This window comes from Zosterops lateralis (assembly GCF_965231275.1).
Source record: "Zosterops lateralis genome assembly, chromosome: 11".
NCBI classification, from domain to species: domain Eukaryota; kingdom Metazoa; phylum Chordata; class Aves; order Passeriformes; family Zosteropidae; genus Zosterops; species Zosterops lateralis.
Window position 1 is genome coordinate 11,131,499 of NC_139771.1, and position 13,579 is coordinate 11,145,077.

Here is a 13,579-nt window from a genome sequence, read left to right on the forward strand (position 1 = left end):
GGGGTGTAGCAGGGGGGTTGCTGAACTGGCGCAGAGAGCAGAGCTGTGCATTGGTCTCCTGTGGCCATCTCCTCCCTGCTGCTGGGATGCAAAGGTCACCCTGGTGTGGGATATTTGGCTGGCTCCCTGCTGCTTTGCCTCTCCATGTTGGTGAGCCCCAGCTGTGGCACAGCAGCATGCAGAGCATTCCATCCCCCTGCATGTGCCCCATTATCCTTCTGGACCCTCTCAAACCACCTGGCTCATGTCTGGCCCTGTTTTTTCTAATGCATAGAAATGCCAGAAGGACAGGCTTGTCCTTGCCATGCCTGTGTGCTCCCTCCAGCCCCTCCTGCCCATGACCCTCCTGGCAGGCAGGTAGCAGGATGATGGGCAACATGCCAGGGCTCTTGGCTCTCTCAACTCCTTTAAAAGGTGCTTTTGAGATCCTCCTCTGTGTAGGTGCTTGGGCTGTACTTGGTGCTGGGATTTTGCATCCCTTTCCAGCACCACCATGGAGTGGGGTTGGGGCAGCCTGTCAGGGTCTCTTCTGCTTGCTAGAAAAATGTGAAGCAGCAGTCTTCTGGGTGGGATGGAACATGCTTGAGACTGCAGGAAAGCCTCCTAACCTGACTTTTCTTATCTTTCTCCCTCTAGGGTTGACTGGACTGGCCATGCCCATGATGCCCTGAATGCTGAGCACAGTGGAAGCAGAGGAGAGTGTATCCCATTAGCTCCTCCTCCCTCCCCCATCCCTTTAGTTTGGGTTTATTTCTATTTATTCTGTGGCTGGGTTTGGGCATGGCCTTGGCTGGATGTGAGGCTGCTGCAATGTGGCTCCTTTGGCTCAAGCACCACTTGTCCATCCACATTTGGACCTTGCTGCTCTTGGGGAGCACCTGGCTACCGCTGGTGGAAGGCAGCTCCAAATCTCCCTTTAGGACTTTCCTGGTTACAGACTGGAGCTTGACACACTTGGTGGTCCATAACAAAACCGGGGAGGTCTACGTGGGGGCTGTCAATCGGATCTACAAGCTCTCCAATAACCTCACACTCCTGCGGACCCACGTGACGGGGCCCGTGGAGGATAATGAGAAGTGTTACCCTCCGCCCAGCGTCCAGTCCTGCCCACACGGGCTGGTTACCACCAACAACGTGAACAAACTGCTGCTGGTGGACTACTCGGGGAATCGGCTGATTGCTTGTGGCAGTGCCTCCCAGGGGATTTGCCAGTTCCTGCGGCTGGACGACCTCTTCAAGTTGGGTGAGCCCCACCACCGCAAGGAACACTACCTCTCCAGTGTCAACGAGTCGGGCACCATGTCTGGTGTCATCATTGAGGTGCTGAATGGGCAGAACAAGCTCTTCATTGGGACGCCCATTGATGGGAAGTCTGAGTACTTCCCCACTCTTTCCAGCCGCAAGCTGATGGCCAATGAGGAGAATGCAGAGATGTTTGGCTTTGTCTACCAGGATGAGTTTGTCTCCTCGCAGCTCAAAATCCCCTCGGATACGCTCTCCAAGTTTCCCACCTTTGACATCTACTACATCTACAGCTTCAGCAGTGAGCAGTTTGTTTACTACCTGACTCTGCAGCTGGACACCCAGCTGACCTCTCCTGACTCCACTGGGGAGCAGTTTTTCACCTCCAAGATTGTCCGCCTCTGTGTGGATGACCCCAAGTTCTACTCCTATGTGGAATTCCCCATTGGCTGTGTGCAGGATGGCATTGAATACCGCCTGATCCAGGACGCCTACCTGACCAAGCCTGGCAAGGCTTTGGCCAAGTACTTGGGCATCTCAGAGCAGGAGGATATCCTCTTCACCATCTTCTCCCAGGGCCAGAAAAATAGGGTTAAGCCTCCCAAGGAGTCTGTGCTCTGCCTCTTCACGTTGAAGAAGATCAAGGATAAGATCAAGGAGCGTATCCAGTCGTGCTACAGAGGGGAAGGGAAACTCTCACTGCCTTGGCTCTTGAATAAGGAGCTGGGCTGCATCAATTCGGTAAGTTCCCACCTGTCTTTACTCAAGCCAGACTGTTTCTGGTTTCTGGTGGTATTCTCTAGCTGGACCTTGCCCAGTGGTTTGACCTGAGCTGTGTATTCCCTGTGGATTTGGGCAGTGTCTGTCAGTTAGGCTGGGAGGGTGGTATGCTCAGGCCTTAGGGCATCTGCTGCAGCTCTGCTGTGGAGTCCCTTGCAGATGGCATGTGTTGCCATGGGTTTGTGGGTGTTGTGTTACCTGGGGCTTAGCAGTGGCCAAGCAGAAGGTATTGGAAGCAGCAGGATGTGCAGGACAGGGAGCACAGACCTGATGGACGGAGGTGGGGAGGCTGATGGTCCCAGCAGAAATTGGTCAGATGTTCAGCATGGAGGGACCACATCCTCTCCATGGGGTGCTGGGAGGGCACAAGGCACTGTCAGTCAGGTGGCTTTTGGGAGTGACCAGTGCAAACTGTCAGCCAGGGATGCCGGAGGTGAGTACTGCTGTCCTGGAACAGTCATTCCCAACTGAGGGAGCACTCCCCTCTCTCCCCAGAGAGGTTTTCACCTGGGTGCCTCTGCTCCCTGCTGGTCTCAGCTGCTCCCTGTAGGACCTCTGAGTGGTGGTGGCAGGGAACCTCCTAGCTTGGCTCCTAGGGTTTGTTTTCTCATTGAACTGTTTCTGTTACCACATTCTTTTCTGGGCAGTGTTATAAACCACCAGTAGTTGCTGGAGACTACAACTCCAGGTGATGGAGAGGTCATAGGCTGGATAGTCACCAAGTAGGGTCAGATATGGGACTGAGGCAGGTTTGGGCTGCTGGTGTGTGTGTTTGGGAGGGTCTGGTGGAGGTCCTGACCCACCTGCTATCACCCACCTCCCTCAAGTCCAGCTTGTTGGTGTTCAGCACCCATCAGTAAGCCCCCAGCCCTGCTCAGGCAGGGCTTTGGATGCAGGCAGGTAGGCAGAGGGGTCCCTGTGGAGCAGCCCTGCTTTCTCTGCCACCGTCCTCGCTGCCCGCTCTGAAGGAGACCGCTAACAGCTGCCTGACAAAGTAAAGGGTTTGCTGTCAAGAGTGCTGGGCTCGCAAATCAGATTTTGGCTTTGAACTAATTCAATTTTGCTAGAAAATGATGAAATCGTTACACGGCTGCCTGTTGGGTCGTGCAGCTGCTGGCTCAGGCGATGGAGTTGCTCACTGCTGCCTCCTGCACTCCTGGCTCACCTCTCCCAGTGCCCCACTAATGTCATGTCTCCTGGTTTTGGGGAAGGTACTCTGACCCCCTTTACATTAGGGATGGTTTTAAACTCTGATGGTCCTAGGATTGCTACCTGGTGGCCAGCCCCTTGGAGTAAGTGGGTCTCAAGGTACTCTTTGGGTCTTGCAGTGGAGTGGAAGGATGTGCACCATGATGGGGAGGCTTCTGCTTTTGTATGGGTTGGGCTGGGGAGCGACACCTCCCCCAGAGGAATCAGATGTTTTTTGTCCCAGTCCTCCTCCAACTGCTAGGCAGAGTGGGGACAACACATGACTGAATCATATGACAAGCCCTCAGCTCCTTGCTGTGTTGAGCACAGACCAAAACAGACCACTGGAAGTATGTCGCCTCTTTCTGGCAGGAATTTCTGTGCCCCTAATAAAATAAAGCCACCTTTGGGGTGGGTCTTGGTAGTGACGGATCTCTTGGTGGCGAGGACTGGCCAGAAAATAAAGGACATGCTGTTTTTTTTGTTTTCAAGGAGACAAAATATAATTACTCAAGTCAGTAGTAGCTTGAGATTTACACCCCATCCATGTGGAAATGTGCAAAGAGCTCTCTTGCTCTGCTCCTTCATGGCAGTAAGGGGCTGAGGCTGGTCCATACTGGAGGAGGTTTTGTCAGCGCTGCACTCCCAGACCTCAAGCAGTACAGGGCCAATGGATACTCATCCCCAGTGCTGCAGGGTAGCTCTGATTCTCCAGAGCTGGTGCTGGAGTCAGGAGGAGTGACTACCAGGCTTACCAGAGAGCTCAGGAGATGTTAGTGATTCTTCTCCAGTGCTGGTGAGTGGAATGAATTCCTGCTTCCTATTTCTCTCTCCCTCCTTCTGGGATGCAGTGATCTGGAAGTGGGATGGGGAAGGGAGCTGGCTCTCTAGGGAGACTCCTCACAATGGTGCACTCAGACCTGAGCATGGACTTCCAAATGCAGCAGAAGCACTTTTTGGAAGCACCCAGGCCACTTCCCTGTGTCAGCACCACTACTTAAATTGCCCCTGAACCTCCCCAGAGGTTTTCCTGCTCCCAGTGTTTCACTGTTATGTATCCAGGCTCTTTTCTTCCCCTGTGCAGTGCAGGGCTGGGAGGTCTTTGTGCCTGTGGCCAGATGTACTCAGCACATCTGCCCAGTGCTCCTGTCTCCAGACTGGGGGGAACAAGGACTGTTGTAGCAGGGCTGGGAAAGGGCAGTGGGCTGGAGCTGGAGTGCAGATGTTGGAGCAGGGAGTTTAGAGCTCCTGTAGCCCTTGATTTCTGGGCCGCCAGTGTGGGCAGAGCCAGTGCCTGGAGCCAGCAGGATGTGGGCATCAGCTCTCCCTGGGCTACCCCAGGGAGAAAATGAGTTTTGACTCCTCAGTAAGGCTTGCTGGCAAAGGACAATGGCTGGTGACAAACCGGCTGAAAGTGGGCCAGGATAAGCCAAATCCTTTCCGGGGCAGCCAGAGAAATGCAGGTGGTAACAAACTGTACCACACTCGGATTATTCCTGAGCAGCGATTAATGCACAAAAAGCCTGGCATCCCAGCCTGGCATGTAGTACCAGCCTCCTGTAACTTCCTCCCTGGCTCTTTGCATCCCTCCACATCCTCCATCACAGCCCCTGGCGGTGCACAGGGGGATGGGGTGAGCCTATAATGGTGTTAACTGGCGAATTACTGGCTAATTAATAATGCTGAGTGATGCGAGCCTTGTCTTGCTGTCTGCTCCCTCATTGCTTTCGTAAGTGGGCTTGAAGGAAGGCAATGAGACAAGGCATATCAGGAGACACCCGCTCCTGCTCACTTGGTGCTGTGGGCCTGCTTTCCCCCTCCTTCATGTCCCTTTTCCCAGGAAATCCGAATTTCCTGACCCTGTTTTGGGGAGGAAAAAGTAGTGTGTGAGAGAGAAGACTGCTGTGCTGTGCAGATAGCAGCCCCAGGGTATTTGAGCCTGGGCAACTGAGAGGGATGTCAAAGAAAAGCATGGAAATTAAAAACAAAAGATAAAAATAATTTTAAAAATCCCAACAACCTAAACCCCCAAAAGAAACAGCGCATCCCCTCTTGCAATAGGCTGAAGGCTGTGGTCCCTGCAAAGACCCATGCAAATGTGAGAGTGGGCAGATCCTGCCACCTCCTGCAGATTCCAGTGTCTCTTGCAGATCTGCAGGCTGAAACGCTGCAAGGTCAGTGGCCCTTGCGTGCCGTGGTGCGTGTCCACCCCTGCCGGCACCGGCTGGGGGACAGCTGTCCCCTCTGTCCATCCTTCCCTCCGTCCCCCTGCCTTTCCTCTCCCTGCAGCCCGCGTCTGCCAGAGATGTCGGTGGGTTCCATAACCCCAGCACTGCTGCCCTTGGCCCGACCTCTCTGTGCTGCCTGCGCTTCTCCAACGAGGCAGTTTGCTGTTAATGAGCTAATTGTCGGTGTAATTATTTATCGAGGTGGTGTCGGCATGGCGGCGGCGGGAGTTCCTTGGTCCCAGAGCGCAGCTGTATTTGTCATTTCCCAGAGAGTATGTTGAGACAAAGCAGAGAGCAGTAAACACCATAAACATCTCTCCTCTTGCATATTCAGCAGCCGCGGGGTTGAGGAAGCTGCAGACTGAGCTCAGAGAGAGCAGAACTTGCACCCAGGGGTGCCAGGGCTTGGATACCTTTGTGGCATTGCTCTGAACCCTTCTGCTGCTGCAGATGGCTGGGTGGAAGGTGCTGGGGTTATTTGGGCTGGGGGGGACAGAATCTTTTCCCCAGCAAACACCTGAGAAATCCCAGATACTTGGATGGGAGCTGTGTATTATTGGAGCATTGCTCGCATCTCGCTCTGTGATTAGGAAGATAATTTTCTAGGATCTGCTGTTTTAAAATTCCTAGTCTTGTAATGCAGAGAAGGATGCTTAGTATGTGTGTTGGCCAATGGATAGAGGGGAGGCCAAGGCTGGCATTTAGTAGACGAGTGGAGAGGTTGTGATTTCCCTTCCCTCTTTTTCTTGGGGTTGCAGAGACACGTGGTGCCCCATGTTCCTGTTCTGGGGATTCCCGCATTGTTCATAACTGGCTGAAGGAGTTCCCCTAGTTGAGGGAAGGATGAGCAACAGTCAGGTGGGAAAAGGAGGGGATATTTGTACATTAACTCAGCACCCAAAACCAGAAGTTAGAGTAACTGAGAGACCAGCCCAGCATCCCCAGAGTGCCTGGTGGTTCCTGCTGCAGCAGGGAGTGAGACCACTGCCCTTGGAGCTGGAATGGTGGCATGGTGAGGAAGGCGGGCAGCCTTACCGTGGCTGTGTGGGAGGCTGATGCCATTGTAGCTGCAAGTGTATTTTGCTGGGGCACAGAAAAGTGCTATGTTTTCTCCCCTCCACATGAGTGACTGCTGATGGGAGCTGGTCTGGGCTGATCCTCGCTTCCCAGGCAGTGATGAGTGGGAATTACAGAGCTCTGTACTGCCCTTGCCTACGTGGAGCTTGGGAGCTCGGCATTTTCCCATATGCTCTGTACACATGTGGTATGGATTTAAAACCCCTTGGGGACTGGCATGCATTTGGAGCCTGCTGCTTGCCAAAAAACCTCTCTCCCCTTTAAATTCAAAATTATATAAGGAACCTTGTGAAGTGGAAGAATCACGGCTGATGTCTCCCTGTCAGCTGTACCTGCATTGCCACTTTACCCTCCTGCACCCAGGCTTGCTGCCACCCTTGGGGATTTGGTAAAGCCCTTCACTGCCTGGGACAGAATGGGGATTTTGCTGGTGCTATGTGACCACGTGAGGCTCTTGCCTTGTGTGAGAGCACTGGGAGGCCCATATGCCCCCCAGGCCAGGCAGCTGTGGCCGGGGTCTGTTGTTCTGCTCAGCAGGTCAGGGTGAGGATACTTGAGGTCAGGGTGAATGTTGTGGATCTGGTCCTGATCCCACTCCCTGGGCTGCATCTCAGCTTTCACAGGAGCATCCCTTTGCTCTGCCCATGGTTGGACTGTCCTTGATGGAGGTCCCTGCTGTCACGGCCGTGAGAGTGGACAGAGGTCACTGCAACCCTGATTCTGCCTTTCCCTGGGCAGAGGGAAAGCTTGCAAAAGCTTCTCCCAGTTCTGTGGGCTCCTACTGAACTGAGGAGGCAGATGGCTGACCCAGGCGCCTTGTCTGGGGCAAGGCAGTATGGAAAATATGTGGGGATTTCCCAAAGACGTTCCTGTGGGAAAAGGAACAGGGCTGGCAGGTGGGGAGTGTGTTTGCTGAGGCTTTGCTATGTGAAGTGAGGCTCTTCCAGGAGCCCTGACTTGTTTGCCTTGGCATGGCCTTGTCTGGGAAGTGTTTTGTCTTTGAGGGAAGGCTGGGGTGCAGGATTCAGCCTCTCCTGCCTTGCTGCCAAGCTGGTTTTTTTTGAAGTTAGCACTGGGATGAGGAGGAGAGAGATAGATGTGTGTGCTGGGGAGCTTGTGCTGGCATCCCACGTGCTGAGATGGCATTGGCAGGGATGGAGGGGGAAGCAGGGATGCTCCACTGGCTCCTGCTGTGTTTGTAAGTGCTGCTCTCTAGGATGCAGAGGACAGAGAGCCTCAGTCTTGGTCTGCAAAGCCTATTCCGATGTAGAGAGGGCCTGCATGCAGTAGATCTGTCCCAAGTGCCTTACATCAGTTTGTAGGGAATGTTAGGGAAGTATCAACTTATGCCTTCTGTTGGCTGGTGAGAGATGGCTGTGGTAGGAGGCTGCCAAAGGTGCTATAGCTATGGGGTGAAGGTGGGAGACGGCTGATTGCCATCTGTGAGGTCCAACATGTTTAGGCATTGGTAAAAAACTCATCTGTCCTCTGCTTTCTTCCAACAGCCGCTGCAGATCGACGACAATTTCTGTGGCCAGGATTTTAACCAGCCGCTGGGTGGGACTGTCACCATCGAGGGGACCCCACTCTTTGTGGATAAGGAGGACGGGATGACCTCGGTGGCTGCCTATGACTACAGAGGACAAACGGTTGTCTTTGCAGGCACACGGAGCGGGAAGATCAAAAAGGTAGGAAAGCCCTCAGTGCTGCTGATGGGGAGGGATGACTGCTTGCCTCACTGGCCCTTTGCTGGGTACAGGTCGGGCCAGGCCTCCATAGTAGAGTGACTTGATGTATTTGGGGTAATGTGCAAAGGGCCAGTGAGGGGCAATTTCCCCTTGCTTCTCTCTGCCAACCGAATTTACAAAACTTCTCCCTTTTGGAAGAATTATGATATAAGGAAGTTGAGTCCTTGCTGATGATTGATCAGAGCCCGTCCTGTCATGTCTCAGGGGCAGGTAGGCTTGCCCTGGGGCTGCCACGAGGCAGGCTCTGTCCATCTGGGTCCTCTGTCCATCTGGCCTTGTCATTGACCTGGGCAGAGGTGGGTGCTGGTGGCTCCAGCCCGGCGAGGGGGAGACTTCACTTCCTGTACCCCACCAGGGCACAAAAGGCTGCTTGTCGGTGGCAATTAGCAAATAGCTCCATGCGTGCCTTTCTCTGCCTGCATCTCCACAGGGCATGGATTTCCTGTTATCATAACATCATGCCTATAATTACAGCTGTACATGCCCTGTATAAACATAGCTTCCATTAACACATCCTCAGCCAGGGAAAAGCAAAGTGAAGGTCCTGGTAGAGTCTCTGCTATGGACCAGAGCTTGGCTGGAAGGTTTGTCCTGTCTCTCTGTGACTTGTAAGGTGCTTCAGCACTCTGTTTTGGGCACAGCATTCTGCATTTTTGTTACATCTTCTGGTCTGTGCTGGCCAGGGTGCCCTGCAGGAGGCAGGGTGGTTTCCCTGACAGGAATCTGGAGCAGGATACCATTGTGTAGAGCTCATATGTCCTATTTGCTCTGCCCCTGTTCCCCCATGACCCCTGACAGACTTGCTTGTGCCCCTGCCAATTAGCAGTGTTTTGGGGCCGTGGGCAGCACATGTTGGTGTGGGAGGCAGGATGGAGGAGTCCTCTCTAGCCCCACATCTTCTACTTGCCTTTCTGCAGTCCTTGGAGGGGTGCACAGGAGCAGCAGGGCTGTGGGAGTGGAGGCAGCTTGTCCCCTTTCTGGATCGATTAGGGATCCAGAGGGACTGGTGTCATGTTGCTTCTCCTGCCTCTGGGCTCCAGATGGGAGCTTTTAGATGGGGATGGGAAGGGAGGAGCATGTGGGAGGAGGGTTCAAAAAGCCACAGCGACAGTACAATGTTTATACCTCTAGTTTCTCAGTTACCTAGAGAGGCTGGTGGTTGGTTTTTAGACGGCAAATTGGATTTTTCTTTTAACTGCTTTTTTCAGTTTTTCCCTGGTCTTTGCACCTTCAGAGCTGTTTGGAAGGGGTCAACTAGTGTGGGTGCCTGATTGGTGTGTGGGCTGCATGCTGCAGCAATGAGTGCAGTCAGAACTTGATGCCCAGGTGTGGTTTGAGTGTCCTTCTTACCTGCAGGGCTTTCTCAAGCTTTGTTTTTCCTAGTTTTAAACTTGGTGTCCCAAAGAGCTGGTGGGGCTCTCTGGCCCTGCAGGACATGAGGACATGGAACTGATGAGACCCAAGAGATGGGTCTCAGTTCTGTCTCAGTTCTGGAATGCTGTCTAGGTTTTTATATGCTTATCCTACCTGGAGCCCCCAGAACCCTTGGTGTTGCAGAGCTATCTAATGGCAGCATGGGAGCACTTTGCAGGCTCCAAGAGGTCCTCTCCTTGTCCCTGCAGTGACCTTGAGGTGGGCAGCGCAGCCCTCCTGCAAGCAAGGGCTGCCTGGCTGCCTGGCAAAATGCTGCCTCAGCAGCTACCTGATCCTGCTGCCTGGCTGCCAGGGCTGGAGGCGGGGAGGGCAAGGAGGGGCTGCTGACCTGTCTTTGAGTGGAACCAATGTGTCCTGAGCCAGGGGATGCTATACCTGGCAGGGGTTCAGCAGAGTGCAGCCAAGGTGGCTCCTCTAGGCAGAGAGGATGTGTGGGAGAGTGTAGGAGGGTGCAACCTTCAGCAGTAGTTGCAATCCCTCTGCTTTTAAGCTGTTGGTGTTTCCCTCTGTCCCCTTGGCAAACATCCACAGAGGCTTGATGCAGCCTGCCGGCTCCCTGCACCCCTTCCAGAAGCCCTGGCATCTCCTCTGGGAGAGGAAGGGCTGCACTGACAGCTGGGTGCCCCCCTCCCCACCCCCAGGAGCCCTGTAATGATGCTGCTCTGCTGAGGGGCACTGATCTCGCCATCTGGGCTGGAGTAAGGTCAGGCCAGAGTCACTGCCGCGTCTGGCTTTTCCTTGGATGGCAGCTCCCATGCCCAGCATTTGTCCAGACTGCTGCGTGCAGACAGAGCCTCCCTTTGTCCCCCCAAAAAAGCCACGCGAGGCTGTGGCTGCCCTGCAGCCTCTCCCCAGCTCCGCCACCAACAGTTGCTGTCGGGAGGGCAGGGTGCTGGGCAGCACCTGCTGCCACCACAGCTGCAGAGAGACCCCAACTTTGGGGGGGGTGGAAGGATCTTGCAGGCAATGTCAGGTTTGCAGAACTGTCTGCAGACAGGGACCGTGGGATGTGGAGGCACCAAGGGGGATGGAGATCACAACCCCTGGGATGCTGAGCCAGTTGCAGCAGTGAAACCTGTGGCAGCCCAGTCTCAGCTTGTCCTGCAGCATTACCAGGCAAGCGGTTATCTTTGGCTGATCCCAAGTTATGTGGAAAGGCCAGGCTTGGAAAGCTCTTGGTCCCATGTGCTCTCTGTCCTCTGTGCCAGCAGTCATGGGACTGGGGCACTCAGGGAATTCCAGCCATGCCCAGGTGAACAATGCAGGGATGGGTTCCAACACTGCTGGAGCTGGCACTGATCCACTTCCTCTGTGTAATAACACTTCTCAGCTGGCACAATAAGGACCTGGCCTTGCACCCTATAGTCTGAGAGGGCTGTGGATGGGGAAGTGACATGGGGACATGAGCCATGAGCATGCTGCAGCAGGAATATCAGGGGATGTTTTTGAAAGGAAAATGAAGTTTGTGTCCTAATACTTGGGTTTTTCCTGGAAACCATGTGTCCTCAATTGTCAATGTTTTTATTGGGCAATTATAATTTTCCCAGGTTGTCTTTTCTATTTTTCAGGTGGATAGGAAACTGTGTATGATTACAATGAGAGCACCCAGTCATGTGCTGGAAAGGGATGTTTGACACAGTGCCCATGTCAGCTCTTGAGCTGTGTATGCCAAAGACTTGATTTTGGGTGTTGTTGAAGTGTTGTATGGAGAGAGGGAAAAAGGGTGATACTGAAGAGGGTGTGCTGATGGAACCCTCTCCCAGTAACTGCATTATGCTGGAAGCTGGAGCAGTGGGACATCCTGGGAGGTGCAGCAGAGACCCGGCTGCCCTCCTTCACTGCCATCTGCTCCTCATTATGCAAACGTGGCACTGCCTTGGGGCTCTGCTGAGCTCAGTGTAGCCCTTGTGGGTTGACCCAGTTTTGGGTGCTGTCTGGTTATTTTTGGGGGGATGATCTCGTTCCTCTCTCAAAGCTGGTGACCCCCTGCCCACAGCTGTCCCTGGCTGCTGTGGAATGGGTAGGCTGTGAGCTGTCCCTCCTGCCACAGCCCTACAGGAGATACCCAGCACCACTGGGGATCCAGGCACTCGAGATCCCTAAGGCAAGAGTGGTTACAGGGCAGTGCAGCCAGTGCATCCCAGCCAGCATAGCATTGGACTACACATTCCTTGCAGCTAGCTGAGCTCTCATTTTTTGAGGATTATCTGTCTCCGCAGTCACCACTGCAATCCCTGTAGCTCCCTGTTCCATCCTGGAACTGGCTGGCCTTGGGCGTGAACGCATCGTGTCTCCTTTGGGAATCTGCTCCCCCCTGGGGCTTGTGCTTGCCACGGTTTGTGTATTCTCTCCTACAGAAAGCACAGCTGAACTGGGCCTATGTCTGGCTGCTTTGATTTCAGTTCTTTGATAATAATAATACTACTAATAATAAACTCTTCACACTAAGTGGGTTATCCCTAACAGCAGGACATGGTGCTCTTCTCCTGGCCTGGAGAGGGTTAAGGGGCTCCCCTGCAGCTCCCTGTCCTGTGGGGAGGGAGATGATAGTGTTTTTGGGGAGCAGATTTGGCAGCCCATGGAGGCACCCCCCTTGAGTTCTCTAAAAGCTTTGAATTAAGGATGCTTCAGTGTGTTCACAGCCCTTGGTGTGTCTGGAGAAGATGGGTGCTGTGGGGAGAGGGAGTTGCTGGGCCTTTTAAGGGTTTCCCTTTTACCTGCTGGCTCTCTTCTATCACAAAAGCCCCCATGTGTTTGCCTCCTGGGTATGATGCACCATGGTCCTCGTGAGCTGAGAGAAGCCGCCGTCAGGCTCTCTGCCCACCCTGCTGATCCCTGTCCCCGCAGATCCTTTTGCATCACCCTCTGCTTAGTGCTCAGGGTAAGCAGCTCTGGCTGAAAAGGGGCCCTTTGTGTCTGGGCCGTGAAATCCGGCTCCTGGAGTGTGCGGGAAGGCTTGGTCTGCCTCGTGACCCTGCTGCTGGCTACCCTACTTACTGTCTGTGCCTTGCCTGGCGTTTCTTTTGGGGGGTGTGTGGGGAGACACAGGACAGATTTGGGGCATGAACCCTGCCCTGGCCCTGGCGGTGTCAGCCGGTGACCCTTGAGGACTCCCCAGGCATCGACCCCTGTGCAGCCCCTGGAAATGCTCTCCTGCCTGTGCCGCTGCCTCTTCCCAGCTGGCTGCCCGGCACAAGGGCCTTTTGTTCCTCCTGCCTCTTCCCTGTGCTCTCTCCTGCTCCGTGCCCATCCCATCCTCCGGAGACCCCTAGCCCCCTTCCCACATGCCTACAGCCCCCGTGGGCGCCTGTGCTCAGCCCCGCGGGGGAGATGCGCTCCTTGGAGCGTGTGCCCGTGCCTCTCCCCAATCAATGGCAATAATTTTATTGGCATGACAAGGTAGCCGACGGTTGCCAAAGTGAATCCATCAAATATCTCTTGGCGGCTCCCCACCCCCTCGAGAGCTCTCGCTGGAGTCGTTAAGCAGTTTTAATCAAGGTGGAGGCTGGAGAGCAGGCGTGTTAAGTGGATGGGGCGGTGGGGAGGGGGCGGCGGAGCCTTCCTGTCCCCATGCTCGTGGCAGGGAGCGCTCGGCATCGCCCCATCGGTGCTCAGCAGGAAGAGGCCCTGCTCGCCGGCGCTGGGCTTTGTTGCGCCGCCCGGCTCTGAACAGGATGTCTCATTGTTGGAGGAAACAATTAGAAATTCATCGTGAACCGCTGGCCTCTGGGATCTGCCGGGGCGGCGAGGCCGTGGCTCCAGGCAGCTGCCAGCTTCGTCCTGGGGTGACTTCTGGAGGGGAATGCTGCTGGGGTTCCTGCTCCTGCCTCGTGCAGGGTGGGTAGGGATAAACATTTCCAGGCTCCTGGCACTCCAAGGGAT

At 54.5% G+C, this 13,579-nt stretch overlaps 1 protein-coding gene across 3 annotated transcripts in view; it reads left to right on the forward strand.

Moving 5' to 3' along the window:
• The window catches only part of PLXNA1 (plexin A1), a 115,317-nt gene that overhangs the window by 13,058 nt on the left and 88,680 nt on the right, over positions 1-13,579 (forward strand). For 2 of the 3 annotated variants that reach the window (XM_083869725.1, XM_083869726.1), the window contains exons 2-3: positions 637-1,983; positions 8,021-8,203. In XM_083869725.1, the coding sequence (XP_083725851.1) occupies positions 781-1,983; positions 8,021-8,203 (1,386 nt within the window). In that variant the 5' untranslated portion in view covers positions 637-780. Of the gene's footprint in view, positions 1-96; positions 151-636; positions 1,984-8,020; positions 8,204-13,579 lie in introns of those variants that run through there. The other variant, XM_083869727.1, reaches the window with a different exon arrangement.